The 15,911-nt window shown below is 36.4% G+C and overlaps 1 protein-coding gene across 7 annotated transcripts in view; it reads right to left on the reverse strand.

The window, feature by feature from the left end:
- The window catches only part of IFIH1 (interferon induced with helicase C domain 1), a 28,688-nt gene that overhangs the window by 2,146 nt on the left and 10,631 nt on the right, over positions 1 to 15,911 (reverse strand). For 6 of the 7 annotated variants that reach the window (XM_086464969.1, XM_086464966.1, XM_086464968.1 and 3 more), the window contains 10 exons: positions 12,689 to 12,909; positions 11,638 to 11,848; positions 8,383 to 8,600; positions 6,716 to 6,832; positions 6,105 to 6,228; positions 5,779 to 6,015; positions 3,325 to 3,581; positions 1,787 to 1,936; positions 937 to 1,098; positions 439 to 629 (listed from right to left, as the gene is read on the reverse strand). In XM_086464969.1, the coding sequence (XP_086321095.1) occupies positions 439 to 629; positions 937 to 1,098; positions 1,787 to 1,936; positions 3,325 to 3,581; positions 5,779 to 6,015; positions 6,105 to 6,228; positions 6,716 to 6,832; positions 8,383 to 8,600; positions 11,638 to 11,848; positions 12,689 to 12,909 (1,888 nt within the window). The remainder of the gene's footprint in view (positions 1 to 438; positions 630 to 936; positions 1,099 to 1,786; positions 1,937 to 3,324; positions 3,582 to 5,778; positions 6,016 to 6,104; positions 6,229 to 6,715; positions 6,833 to 8,382; positions 8,601 to 11,637; positions 11,849 to 12,688; positions 12,910 to 15,911) is intronic. The other variant, XM_086464965.1, reaches the window with a different exon arrangement.

Below are 15,911 nucleotides of genomic sequence, written 5' to 3' on the forward strand. Positions count from 1 at the left end.
ATGAACGTCCCCTAAACACACAATTGTCAATGCACAGCTCATGGCCAATATGTTATTTGAGTCACTCCCTGGTCACAGTCAAACTCTTATCCTGGGTCTTTACTGCTGTAAGTACATGGGTAACTGGCATTCATCTTTGGTTACAGTTACACTGTGGAATATATACCACATTATATAATAAACGTCCTAGTTAGTATTACCACAGAAGCTCTACCTTTTTCCAAAGCTTCAAACCCTGGTCACCTTGAAATCAGGGGTAAGAACCAACACTTCCTTCAAACTTATTAACTGTAAACTCCATAGAGCCTAGGACTTGATAATAGTGGAATAATCTTTTTTTTCCTCACACGGCCTAGAGTGTTACAAGCCCTGTACAGCCCTGCTGAAAAGAAAATCTGTGTCTGCCTGAAAGAGATAAAGTAGTTCATAAACACTTACTGGAAATCTTTTTTCACACTGACATGATGCATATTTTCAATAACTTGTATGTCTTCTCCAGAACATACCAGCTTGTGGCAATTTTTGCATAGGAATGTTATTAGTGAAGGATTTTTCTTGTATGTCTTGCACTTATCTCTCTTTGCCTTCATTTGTTTTTCCACTACACTTTGCAACTGGAAATTCTGAATCTAGAAACAGATCAGTGAGAGCACTGTAACATTCTGGTGGAATGGCAGTAATACTTTTCTTTTTCAGTTATTTTACTTGGTTCACTGACAACACCACTTCTAGTCATTTTTCCTGACTTCTGTGTTTCCGCCCTTGCCAATAGAAAAGTAGGCCCAGAAAACACAGATTATAAAGCAAATATTGGCAGAGGGACATGGAGTAACTAATATTAAATTGTCCTCTCCTAAGTAGATTTCAATAGAAAGTTATTTATTACAATATAAATTGGTCTTCTTTAAAGGGAAAGTGCAAAGTTGCAGTAAATACCTTATTCAAATACTCTTCCCGCGGCATCTTCTGGACACGCTGAATGGCCTTATACATCATTTTCTCACGGAAAATATTAACATCCTCACGTTCAACAGCTCCTGAGCCACTTGAAGCCACAAGTGCATAGGTGCTCTCATCAGATCGAGCTCGACCGCGGGCCTACAATTTGCAAGGGATAGAACATAAACAGGACAATGTTCCCTACAACACCACACAACATTTTTTCCTAGTTTTGTAATGGAAGATATGTACTGTCTCTTACTCAGTATCCTCACAGAGCATTTTTTTCCACTTAACTCAGACAGATAAAGAATCACTGAGTAACACACACTGTTTCTGCATTACCATCAAAGATACCTGTGAAAGTAGGACTCAGGAGATTTGTGATTAGCACAACATTTTGCAAAGCAGAAACCATACTTTGTCACCAAAAAATAAGTATGCATTTAAATATTAAATATATAAATATTTATGTTCACAAATTAAGCGAGAACATGGACAAACTGGTATTCTGATATGCATTACCTCTTTTTAGCTGTTGGTGGTACAAATGTCTTTTATATCAACCAATCTGCTGATCATATTCTCATACCTCTTCTATTAAAAGAGCTTACTGTTTATGTAGAGCTTTAAATGGATGTTACACCTTTACACATGGAGCCAATTTTTATATTGCATGCAAACTAAGGATGGCAACTGGAAATGAATCTTGTTACAACAGCATTTTCTCTTTTAGCATGCAAGTATTTCAAAATTATCTCCAAACCCCAGGTATATGATTCACATTTGCATATTCCAAACAGAAAAGCACTTTTAAGAATAAGTTATGTATGCAGAAAACTCATACCTGCACCATAGCAATTTCATTGGTGACGAGGCCATAGCGAATAACGATGTTACACTCTTTGATGTCTAGGCCTTCCTCGGCTACAGTAGTAGCAATAAGTAAATTTACATTTCCACCTCGGAATTTATCGATAACTTCCCTTTGCTCATTCTGTAAATTAAAAAAATTACAGTCCAGTCATTCCAGAGCAGAGTGCCAAACGTCAAGTGGCTTCAACAACTGCATTTAAGCATCTTTCAAGATCACAAACAAGGAGTTCCTATTGAATACAGCAGGTGTTCAGCACCTTTTTTGAGGGAGGAGGAAACAGAAGCCAATCTTTCTAAGGTAGCTGAGCTTGGAACTTTGTAGCCCACTTGATAGGCACTAGGAGTTTTGATAATATAGTTCTATCACCTTCAAATTCTTTAAGCAGTTATTCAGAGGTTCTGCATTTCTACCACTTCAGTCATTTCAGCTTAAAGTATAGACTTCAGCACTTCCAAGTCAAGTTCCAAAGCACTTAAAATTCCCCATAATAAATGGTGATATGGGGAGCACCAAAATCCACAGCAGTTATACACTTGAAAAATAAAGCATCCAAACTACAGACTTCTGAATTAGCTGGATATTTCAAAAAAGCTTGACCAGAGAGAGAAACTTCCTATTTGCTACATTCGGTTTCAAAACGTAGAGGCTATTGTTTTGTTTGTGCAATGTAGTGCACAGATTAAATACCAGATTTCCACAGAAAACATAAAACTTTTTGAGAAAATAATTCCTAACTTTTTTTTGAAACTGAGAGCAGCTGAAGGAAATGGACTCTGCCCAGCAGTAAACCACACCATTTTTGCTTAAATGCTGAAGTGGCAATTTTATGGGGAGTAAAAAGTGGAAGAGAGGTTCTAGGATACTGAAGTATTTTGTTTTGAAAATGTTTAGTTTGGAGGTATAAATCATCAGAGAGAGACTGTGTATGCAGTCAGCACAATGGTATGAGACGGACTGTTAAGTGATCAATTCTGATATTTTCTTGCGAATTTTGGCAAATCCTCTTTCAATACTGATGCGTCAGTGTGAAGCATGCATATAAATTGGTATAAGTTGATTAAGCAATGGTATCGGAAAAAGACAGGCATAATCAACATTGTAATTTTACTTTTCAATTTAGCAGCTAACATATAATTTGAATTACTGTTGTCCCGGATAAGTATAAACTCATTTAACTATTGCATTTTTTGCTACTGTCATTTTGTTCACTTTTTCTTCCTATGCCTCACTACAACTCGTGTCCCTTTTGACTATATAATCCTCTAGGAAATGGCTGCCTGTTACTCCTATTGCCACAGAAGCCAAACCCAAAAATCTTGCTTCTTGTGGAAATAAAAGTTATTCTGACATTGTTAGTCACCTACCCTGCAGCTTATGAAGGTAAGTTGCTGGTAGGTATGAAACCAGAACTCTGGGCTTGAAACTTCAGTCCGTTGTTCTAATACTAAACCAATCTGTTTTCTCAAATTATGTACAAGATTTTAATGCTGCAGTGCATAGTTCTGTACCTGAGTCATGGGTTTAATTTCACTGTTATGTCCAGCACCAATAAGATAATGGGCCTTAATTCCCACTTCTTCAAATTTTGGGTTATCCTTAATCCACTGGAACAGAGCAAAGGCACTTAGACGAGTCTTTGTGAAAATAATTCCTCTAGGTTCCTCGGTCTTCGTGAACTCCTCCATTAAAGTGTTTCGCAACTGTGTTAGCTTCTCATTTTCATACTCTGGCTTTCTAGCCAACTCTTTCAGCTGTTTCTTTTTTGCTTTAAAAATAGCAGATGTAAATTAAGAGAAAGTAACCATGTAAAATACCAGCTCTAGGAAAAAACAAAGCAAAGAGCAGCTTTCTTGTTAGATTTCTTAGATAGAATTCTCACAGCATGGCTAATTCACATCCAGTTTGAAGAGCTGTGGCATACCAATTACTTTTCAAGTGAGTTTACAGTCATTAAAAATACACTAATCAATCAAAATAAATCACCATTAACTTTTTAACATACACTTTGCTTATATTTCATGGTGAGAATAAGCAAATGAAAAAAACTCTGTCTACATACCAGAAGTGGTACAGAGTTAAGTGCACTGTAAGAGCTAAATCACAACTTAAATTTGCAAAATGGTTTTAAGATAATGGAAAAAGTCTTACAAGGAGAAACAGATTGACATGCACAGCCCTCAGAGCTGATAATGTTTTTATAAATTTAGACATAAATTGTCCTTGGGACATTCATTAAAGTAGGAATCCTCACTAGAAACATGCAATGTAATAGACATCAGGATGGGCGCGCTGTTATCGGTATTGCAGCTTTTAAAGATATTTCAGTACGTTCAGTGAAATGTTAAATGAATGACTCTCTTTGACAGGCACTATTGACCATGACCAGGGAGGATTTGTCATGTGTTTTAATTTTAAAAAAAACCCTTCTACTATTTAAAAGCCTATGTAATTCTCAGATGATCATACAAACACAGTAATAACACTTTAAGGGGGGCAAATTGTGTGTTAAGATATTAAAGGCACTCTTAATGTCATCACCCTGTGCAGATTACTGCACTGCACCTCATCCAATGCAATGGTAGTCAATGTATCACAAACTACCACACCACTTAGACAGTGGCTTTCTGACTACCGTTTTGTCTGTATTTTAGAATGTAATCCCTGGAGGTATTTAAAAGATGTGTAGATGTGGTGCTTAGTGACATAGTTTAGTGGTGGACTTGGCAGTACTGGGAAAACAGTTGTACTCTGTGACCTTAAAGGTCTTGTCCAACCTTGTCCGACCTAAATGATTCTATGATAGGTAGATGTAACAAACTCCCACAATTTTCTTCCTTAGTTAAATCTACACTAAGGGCTGAAGTGAGTTTATCACCCGAAGTTGAACTTCAGTATTAAAGGTTATGAAATTTTAGATTTTCTTGCATTACTCCTGGCACCTTCAGTGGTAAAATCAAAGCAAATTGGAATATAATTTGTTTTACAGTATCAGGTTCTTTGAACTTTATTTACCCATGGAAATGCAAGCAATCTAGACAACTCCTTTCCCTTTTTTTAGTTAGTTTAACTTTCTGGTTCTCAGCAACAGCTCAATACTGATATTCTAAATAAGAGGGCATAAAGATAGGTATAAAGAGTCATCTAAAAACATTATGACATTATCTAACCTGATCTATTTTTTGAAAAGTTTTTTCAACGTTTCCTGAACTTCTTAATGATTGCATTCTAAATTTGTAGTTCATAGGATAAATGAAGTTGGGATATGTGCTGCAGTAAAATCTATTTTCTTTTGCACCTCCCAAGAGCCACAGGCAATGGGAGCATACTTGTCTACCTCTTCCTCAGCGTAAAGGCAGAAAGGGAACAGAAGAGGCAAAAAAGACTAGTGTGTCAAGGACTGAATGAATCCTAGTTCCAAGGTGAATGATCTGAAAAAAAGGCAACTAACTTTGGTCTTTGCAATTTAATCCTCTGTTTAAGTCTCTCACTAATTGCTTTTTCCCTGAAACTCAGGGTCATCACTCCCATCTCTGACCATACAGACAAACAAACTTTGGTAGAAAGGGTTAGTTAAAACCCCATCATATCATTCTTCTGTATTCCATTTGCTCAACTTTTTTCCCCTCAAGAGTGTCTACTGGAATACACATTCCACGTCTCTATCAGAGTGTCCTCAGGGACACTTTATTGGAGAAAAGCAGAGAATAGATTTTACTTACTATCAGCGAAAAGAAAGTGCCCTTGGGCCAAAGCCGAAGAACTTCTACTACATGTTGGGACATGATCACACTACGATGTTGTTTAATGTACTCCATACTGTCTGAACTGGGGCACCCAGATACCATCATAATAAACAACACAGCAATCTCTAGGATGTAATAATTAATGGGCCTATGCAAATCATGTTAGTGCATAATCTACGAATTTCAAATATTAAATATCACAATGTATTTCAAACTTACCATGAAATAAACCTATCAGAAATTCATCTGTTTCATCCTGTTTTGATACTGCTGGTTCATCATCATCATCATCATCATCACTCCTTATTGTCTTCTTACTTTTCTCCTCCTTGTAAAAGTTATTGAGGTGATTGTATGCATCCACCATTCGGATGGTGTCATTTATCTGGAGAGCATCATTGTATTTCTTCAAGTGTTCTGCACAGACACGTTCCTTGCGTTTTTGTTCTTTAGCAGCTAAAAGGGAACAAAACATATAAAAACGTGCCTGTGTATAGAAAGACCCAAAGAAATCCAAAGCTGGGATATTTTTGCTGTGCAGTTACCTTTTCTCTCTTCTCTAATCACCCACTGTTCATACGGCTGGGTTCCAAACTCAGATTTTGGATGGAGCTGGCAATACTTTTGAATGTCTGTCATGATCTCAGTAATTCTCTCCCTAAATGGATCCTAGAAGTAAATTGATTACCAAAGTAAGTAAGCATCTTCTGGCAACAAAAATATTGGCCAGTACCACACTGAGTAATTTTTTAAAATGTTAAACCTTAAATTAAAAAACAAGTAAGTTTGCTAAGTGCATTTAGGGTTATGGAAATAAATAGTTCAGAATAGTACAAAAATTACACAGTGAAATCATGTATTTTTTAGTGAATATAATGTCACTCCAATACAAACATTTCAGCTATGGTTCAGAAGGTCTTTTGACCAGGTACCTCAAAAATGTAACTCACATAAATAAAAATTTAGTTCTCTTTGACTTTACTGATACTTTTCCATACAGAGGAAAGCAGCAGACATATACATACATATTAAAGTTAGCACTATGGACCACAATAAATCTACAGAAAAAGAGCATTAGCCAAAAGTTTTTGATACTATACAACACACTTTTAAAAGGCAATATAACTTTAACACTGATTTGTTTGAAAAAACATACCCTTCTTTTGTCATCTGCAATCACAGTCTTCTTATACGGTTCCTTCACCTGATTCTTCAATTGGGAGGCATGCTCTTCGACAGTCATGATTCTACATGCATCAAGATTGGCACAGATCTGGGAGAAAACAAAGTGTTATTTCTTTTAACATTTAATGAGTTATTCCACATGAAAACTGAATTAATGCAATAGAGCTTCTCATTTAGACACTGGGTTTTATGTAACTTTATTTTCTTCCTACAAAAACTGGATACAGACACTATCAGCATAAGAAAGACCAAGTCTTTGAAAAGCATCTGAGATAAGCTGAACAAGTTACTTTTCAGGCCAGAAGTGATCCTTGCACACAGGAAAAAACTTGTAGATCAGGGTGCAAAACAGGTATTTTGAAAAGGAAAATATACCATCAATACTTTGGAAGAGTAGATTTTGGATCACAAAACAAATAAACAAAACCAATGGTGAAATAGAAGAAAAGGAAATAAATGTTAGGAACTAATTATAGAAGTTAAGAGCTGGTCATGAGAGTAGAAAATAATTTGAAATTATCTTTCTTGGAACAGGAAGAAAGAAGATTTCTGTGCCAATTGCACAACTGAACTGGACTTTTCTGCTTTTGATCTCTTCTGAGAAGAAAATATGCACATTTCTGTCACTAAGTCTAAAGTAGTAAGGGGAAACCTAAAAATTTTTATGAGCAGAGAAAACAGGAAAGAAAGTCTAGCAGGCAACCTTTTTAATGTCTTCAGCAGTAGTCAACTATTTGAGCTTGTGTGTTTGGATTACATTTCTTTACACACACCCCCCAGCATCCTATCATTAAGATTTCAGAGGTGATGAAAAGGAATTCTCTGCTTTTTCTATTGCCAAAAGTTTTTCTCTCAAAATACCTTGCAATTATATCTACTTCAGTACAACACAAAAGCTTCTTGCAGGCCTCACCTATTCAATATCACATTCTGTTCTTGTCCAATTTGCTAGTCAGCAGTTTTCACTGAAGTACTAGGCTAAATTCTACTTTTGTATTACTAATGTAAATCCATTGAATTTCACGTAATGCAGAGTTTCTTTCAGTATAGAATTTAACCAATTATCTGCAGTCAGGTGTTTATGCAACTACACAATACTCCCCTCTCAATGAGTAACTCTAACTGCTGTAAAGAAAAACATTTGTATGCTACTTGCGTCTCACAAGTGGTTTCTGCTTGTTTAAGTATTCAACTTTGTTTTTCACTTTCTTGCATCCACACAAAAGCCCAGCTTAGTCACTCTAGAAATAGATAAAAAATACTGTGATGTTTCTAGGATTTAGGAATACACAGTAAATGCTAATCCATCAATGGAAATATAAGGTTTTTATTAACTATAAAACCTCACTATTTTGTAGATTTCTTGCCTCTGACCTTAACTTGAGATCTTTTTTCAAGTCAGGGAATCTTTTTACTTCCCTTTTCAGGAACCTGCTTCCCTGTAAAGTAACCTTTATTTGTACATGGATTTCCATTAATTTGTAGTGGGTCAATTTGCTGAATGGCTGTGAGCTGAACTCCCATGTACACAGGAAAAAAAAATAAATCAGATTACGTATTCAGGGCTTAACACTGACTTTAAAAGTTTGATGCGAACAAGAAAATATCCCTTTGATGGTTTGTGATAGGGCTATTTACTTTCAGAATATGTTCTTCAGCTTTTGAGTAGGATGTTGCACCTCCTACACCAGGTGAGGCTGTAAGTCCCAGAATCTGAGGCTGTGGGATCAGAGGTTTGTTTTCTTTTGCCAGCTTCCTGTTCTTCATCTTTTCTTTTAAGTAACGTCGCATTATATTGTTGTAGACACCTTCCTTTTGAGTGTGATGGCACTCATCGATAATGATGAGTGAAAAATCTGAAAAAAAAAAAAAAGGACCCCTAAAATGATTAATTTTCTTTCAAGTGTAGAATTTGTGTGACTAAGTCTTCTTGCAGGTAAAGCCACTGTTGAAGAGCACCTGTCAGTTTGTTTGAGCCCTAACGTATTAGGAAATGTGTAGTGCTGGAGGAAGGCGTGGGTGGAAGCTGTATATATTCAATGGTCTTTTGAATCTTTGCTGCAGTCTTTATTTGTCAAGTAGTTTTACATTTCACGTGATGTAAAAAGCTTTTATTTTTTTTGCAAAACCATTCTGATGGTATAAAGAATTTCAGAGAGATATTTTTAATAACCAGTGGTATCAAAATACCATAGTTTAACTCAATCCTATCTTTTATATCCATAACAGTATCTGACAAACTACATGCTGTTAGTTTATGAGAAGATATGTATCATGTTAGAAGCCTTTCAGACATTCCAGAAAGGCCTGTCCTGATCAAAATATGCTTCCATTTTATAGCAACACAGAGATTTCCTCCCTATTCCTGTCCAATTAAAAGATTTATATTACTTTATGGATATGTCATTGGAAAGAACAGATGGTGGGAGCACTACCAATCGTCTCTCTTTTGTAGCAAAGGAAAAGAAGATTCAGACAAGTATTATGTGCTTTTAGTCAGATCATATTTACATGCAACAAGTGAAGTACTATACGATAAGGAAGATTATTTTCTGCTTGTTTTAAATTTCTCACAAATGTAGAAAACATCTCTTTCATCTATCTGCATACGCAGCCAGTGACATGTATTTCAAGGTACTGATTTGAAAGACTCATGAACATTTCTCTGTTTCTCTAACAACAGAAGTGGTTTATGGAGCTCCCACTCTTCTCGTAGCTGGCCAATAACTCTCTAATTCAACATTGTTTCCTACAATGTGACAAATGTTTGTGGAAACTACTGTAAAGCAGATCACCAAAATGATCCAGGTTAAACAGGTTAAACTTTTTTTTTTCTTTTTTGGACAATTTCCATGGCCATGTTCACACATTAGTGTGCTCAAATTGTTGCATCACTACAATGAGTTTGCAACAAGTGGCAGAAGGTGGAAACTAACAGAGAGCTAGAACATTCTCAGTTGGCCTTTCTGCTGGAGAAAATACCATGTAACTGTGTCTTTGAAGAACCTACAGAAAGGCAGAGACTGAACCAGGGAAATTTTATTTAAAGGCTAAACCAAAGACTATCACTAGGAAAGCAAATTAGTGCTCCATGTCACTAGAGAAATCTGATTGTTTTCACACAAGCGGTTCAGGAAGCCAGTTTGGACTAATGAGGTTTCAAACCTAAATTTCTATTTATTTCTAAGATTTCTATATATTGCAAGAGTTCAGAAGCAGTGCTGGCAGTTTCTCAGTTATTTTGCCAACATGAAATTACTCGCTTTGATTTTGACTATCATCTCTGTAATGCATATTTTTATCATTACTCAGGAAGCACCTAAACCACCAGAAGAGATGAGCTTCTACTAAGGAAGGCATACATAGATTTTAGAAAGTCCAAACAGTGACTTCAGCCCGTGGTGAAGAGGGTAAACATTTGGTAAAATGCAATTAAGAGAGTCCCTTCCATTTCACTGAGGCTGGAATTCCACGTTACATGTAATGCAGACCTCTGTGGAAACAGATGAAAAAAGTATGAACAGAAATTAGGAATAAAAATCTTGTACCTAATTAGGATGGTTTATGTAGGCTGTGAGTTAACCAAGTCATAGCCATAAAAATGAAGCTGGCTTGTTTGTCTTTGGTCCAGCTGAACTTACTAGTACAGGTGAAATAGCAAGGAAATGGCTCTGTTTGCAGGGCCACCTCAGTTCTGGAAAAAATACAGCTACTTATGAAGGAAACTTTGCAAAGTGTGAAACCCATTCAAAAAACCAGTACATTACACAAGCTAGCTGGGACTCAGCCTAATTCTAATCAGGTCAATGGTTCCTGTAGAAATGTTCAGGTGTGTCTATACAGCATTCCCAAATGATTCAGATTTGGGAAGGTTTATTTAGTTAGGTGCAGTGGAAAGGAAATACATACAGGAATATCGCTGCCTAGGTTAATAAAAAGGCATTCTGAAGAAGGGGAGGGAATTCTGAGGTACCCAAGTGGCTCTGCTGGAGTTAGTTTGGCTCAAGCAGTACTCCAGTAAGCACTAGGCACTGATAGATACAGACTGACCCCTCAGTGTTCTCTGCTGTCTGTAACATCCAGACAAGTACTTCTTTTATCTCAGATCCATTGTTTTGAATATCATAGCTCTCCCCTCAGCTACATCCTGCCCCATCTAAAAAAAGAGTCGACTGCATGCAGACAGGAGAACATCTCACAGAGGAGGGTCACTGCAGCCCAGAACCCTGGGGCTGAAGTCAGGGGCTGTTCCCTTACCTGTACATCACTAGCAGATAATACCATTTCCTTTCTGATCTCCCATAGATATCTGCCACTTCAGTATTCTGGGCAAACAATTTTACCTCATCTCTTCTTGTATCTTTTGTTTTCTTCATCTTCCTTCATCTGTCATAGCAGACCATTATATCTGCCCACCTCAGAGAGATACGGTTATAAGTAACCATATCTCTGTATGGTGGCAAAATGATAAAAAGTTTAAAGAATATATCTTGTGTTCCATTGTATTTCTCAAACTACCAACTACATTTGAGTTTTTATAATTTTTTTCTCATCCTGTTCATGGTTTCCATGTGATATAACACAATGCTCTACCAAGCTTGGCAAGTGGAACCAGTACAGCTACATTTGCATGAAGCTGTGCTTGAGCTAGATAAAATAGGAAGCATAACAAGTATTTGGTATAAATGAACTAACTGTAAGAGTCTAATTTGGCTTGAAAAAATTGCATGCTCATTAACTAAGATCTGGTTTTGACTCTCAGCTTGCATTTATAAAACCAGTCAACTGAAAAAACATTTATCTACTGAATGCGGCACATTTTTACTCTGCAATTTTCCAGAAGAGAGACATACTTTTAGCCCTTCTGTAAAAATTTCACAATTAAAAACTTGCCTGATAAGTGGACCCCTTCTTCATCTTCTTTGGTTGCATTTAACAGTGAATTCTCAAGGATCTGTGCTGTACTGATGATGACATCATTTCTTCTGACAACTTCAGGAAATGAGATTTTCAGCTGAGAATCACCACTTAAACCAATAACCTGATACCAACGCTTCAGGAATGGATTAAACTCCTTTTGTAAATGTTGTTCTACCAACGGTACCTGAATAAAAGTTTCCAAAGAATTTAAACCGGAGCATACATTGGATTAAAAATACATGCCTGTTTGCCAGAAATGTTGTTAGGTGAATACATTTTGTGCAAAACATACTTTTTAAAAAAAGCAAACATCCCCTTAGTCACTGCAGGGTAGGATTAAACAGAACCCCACAAAACACAAAAAACAAACCCAAGCACTAAAAATCCCCAGACCACCCCCTCCCCTCCAACTGCTCCTATGAAACCTTTTTGTCCAAGAACTTTGGCTTAAGTGTGCCTTAGAAAGAATGAACAAACCACGCATGCTCTGGCTCTTTAACTGAGCTTATAACGTGCTATCAGTTTTATTCGTACAGGAAGATACAGATATCTTTTATTTTCATAAAATCCTTAAAGGTATTTCTATATTTTGATATTACAATACAAGATTACTTTACATGTAATAAATTTAACTGTAAAAATTACAGCAATTATCTAAAAATCTGACAGAATATTCCCTAACTACTGTGAGACTCATCAGGTGGCCTTCACCACCAAATACAAACACAGGCTGTGAAAAATAGTTTTGGTTTTTAAAATATTATTTTATTTCTATTGATTCCAACATGAAATTGTACTTTTTCCAATAACGTGGTCATTAGGGCATGTCTAAATTTGCACTTGCACTGGGGTAAACTAAAATCATTCATGCTTGCACCATGATGATGGAGATGACAGTCTATAGTTTTAAACATAGCTACATCTGGAGAAGCTGAGAAACGTGTTTATATTCATTTTACAAGTTCTATATTAACAGTGCATAAGGTCTGAAAAATACTATTTTTTAAAAAATGGACGAACATACCTTATTAACAAGTACTATAACTTTTCCAGGCTCTGATGCTCTTTTCTTCTTATCCAAGTGATCTTTGGTAATGTAAACAGCCACTCTGGTTTTACCAGAGCCTGTAGGGAGACATATTATAATATTTTCCCCATTCAGTGCTGGCTTTGCAACTTCCATCTGGTAATCTCTCAGGATCAGATCTGGCTCAGGTGAAGCTCTGCTCTCCACTTCATCTTCATCTAAAGGTACGAAGAAATATAAATATCAAACAGCAGGCACAGAATATTTACCAGAATATTGAACAAATGTCAAAGGGAAAAATATTAATTTACTATCAGAAGCATCTTCTGAATAAATAGAAACAGGGCATATCAGCATAGGCAGTGCTGCTCTGTGGACCTGTGCAACTCTGGATCAGAACTGCTTACATGCAGTCACGAATCCGGGTAGCTGGAATAAGCCACAGCATGTCTTCACCCATCTATGTTGACATTACTATTATTATGTATGAATTCAAATGATACAGTTCAGTAGCACTGGGACCAAAGGTTGTGTTCAGAGCTACAGTATTTATAATCTAGGCAATCTTATGTGACGTTCTCTTTCATCAGTACTGAAATTTATTTGGTTGCAAGTGAGCTATCTTTTTACATACTTCCCAGAGGATGAAAAAAGGATGGAGCCATAGAAAGAAAAAGAGATAGACCACTTAAAAAATGACGAAGGGAGTTATAAAGTATAAAGATCAAATAGATAAGAAAATTCAATTGCCCATACAAGACAGAGCTAACTGCAGAATGTATCACACCTATTCATGGTAGATTGCGCTGCTTCCAGATTGACTCATGCATAATGCAGTCAAGCTGTTCGCTACAAAACCGTATATACATTTGCCACCTGAAGGCCAAAACCTTCCATCTATCATAAAAAAATGCAGCAGCAGGGAGTTCAGATCTATGGCTCACAGGTGAAACAAACAACGTTCAAAGTTAAAAGTGGGAAAATGCTGTTGCATTATTTCAGGCAGTAAGAAAAGCATATCAAGTCTCTTGAGATTACATATATTTAGGAATTCAGAGATTATACACATTAATATCAGAAGGACTTATTTCAATGGACTTTTGGGCTTTTTTTTTTTCTACAAATATGTTTAAATCACTCTCCAAGCATGAACTGTCCTCAGTGAAGAAAAGGCACAAATTCATCCTACTAGACTAAAAACGAGGGGAAAAAACTCTATAGTTTTATTTCCTGATGTTATCATTAAATGAAGAATCATGAGGATTTTATTATCACTGATACATTTGTGTGTACACTGATACACACAAAAAAAGTGTATTTTTCTAGTATCCCTGATTCCATTAAATAAAATTAAACTAACAAAAAGTAATGAAGCTTGATAAAATACTGCTGATGGAAACATCTGAATGTCACTCTTAAGTGTTATTTGCTTGTTTTGCCTTTTAGTGTGAGTGCAGCACTACCTGGAACACAGGGAAATTCACACCAGAAAGAACTTGCTGTTACTTATCTGACTTCTACTACTCTCTTTTGAGGAAGAACGTTGTTTGCTTTCTGGTTGGCTAAATTCAATAGTTCAGTCATATTGAAACCAGCACTTTATCACCCATCTGTTTCGCTAAATTTCAGTTCCTTAACATCCTCAATTAACTGTCCAGGTCTGAAAAATATTTAACTTAGCTCTCTCCTAGCTTCCTCAGCCCCTGTTTAGATAAAGGCTAATACAGGAATCTTTTCACAGCATATGATTCCATTAAAGAATTTTCATCGTGCACAGTATGACTTTAGGGAAGTTGTCTGCCTGCATAAAAGGCTCATATGAATTGGTGCTCTGGGCCAAAAGAAACATGATAATTATTCTTCTATTGTCCTAATTCCAACATTTTTCTTAAATATCAAATGATCCTTGCACAGAAAATTGCGACTAAATCCAGATGACTCTTTGCATTAAAATCCAAATCACGTCAGTGCATTAAGACACTACCCAAACACCTCTGTTAATTCAACAGCCTTACTACAACATTTCAAATTGTAAACCACATAAATACCAGAAAGTCCATCTGTATCTCCTTAGCTTTTTTTCCTCATAGTTGCTCTGAGTTTTCTAGGCATGATTAAAAAGCATGAATGTTTTTTAAAAGCATTTTAACTAGTTGTTTTTAAAGCCCACATGCAAACAGAACATATAGCAAGTAAACAATGGAAAAAAAAATCTATTCTGCATTCTTCATTAACTATAGTGATTTTTTTTTTTCTGCTGGACATAGCCAATGCCCAGTTTATTTAACAGGAGATTTTTCAGGAATCTTAAAGGATCAGGCCATACATATATATATGTGCTGCCACATACCAGTGGCCTGTATCAGCCTGACCAACTGATACAGTGTGACTGAACAGGGAAGCTTCTGTGCCCAGACATTTCATGTGACAGAGTGAGGAAAAAAATACAACGTGACTGATGACTCACCTCAGTTGATAGAGAAGTGCAAAATATATTCTTCAGAGTTAGCAATACATAAGACTAAAATCATAGCTATAGGGTAGCAATTTAGATCTGAGATATCCTGAATTTTCTGTGTACTTACAAAATATTTTAAAAGCTTGAAACTGCATTTATAAACACTTTGCAGGCATATGACATATAACATTTACATTGACTTTAATGATCTAATACTAGTTTTATTAGGCAGAGCTGGCCCGAAAGGTACCCAGATTGTTTCTAGCCCTTGTACAAGACACAGTCCCAGCACAAACTTTATAAAGGCTAGATTCCAAAAGGAAACTGGTTCCTCTTGAATTCTGTGTAGGCATACACAGGCTGTTCACCATGGTCGACAGCTGCAAATCTGTTCTGCCTGAGGTCTAAGAAGAAATAAAATTGGGATGTCTTTTACAACAGCAGTATTTAATTGGGCTCAGAGTATATACATAGCAAGTTCATATCTGTCTGCAAAGACTTATGTAAACACAGTCCAATATTTAGTTTAAAACTGTATTTAGAACTTGCACATGTTTAAATGTGAGATTTGCAAAGGTCTTCAGATAGTAACCTCTATTGATTAGGTTGCTTTTACAAATAGGGCTACTAAATTACTTAGGTCCAAAGTGGACCTTCATTACTGTTCTGAAGGTACCCTGGAAATGCTTCTCCTCACCCTTAGATGCCTCTAAAGCATGTCCTGTTCCCTCTCACTTAGCCTATGCAGGGGCCAGGCACAAT

The sequence above is a fragment of the Leptosomus discolor genome, chromosome 5 (assembly GCF_034619465.1).
Source record: "Leptosomus discolor isolate bLepDis1 chromosome 5, bLepDis1.hap2, whole genome shotgun sequence".
Classification (NCBI taxonomy): Eukaryota; Metazoa; Chordata; class Aves; order Leptosomiformes; family Leptosomidae; genus Leptosomus; species Leptosomus discolor.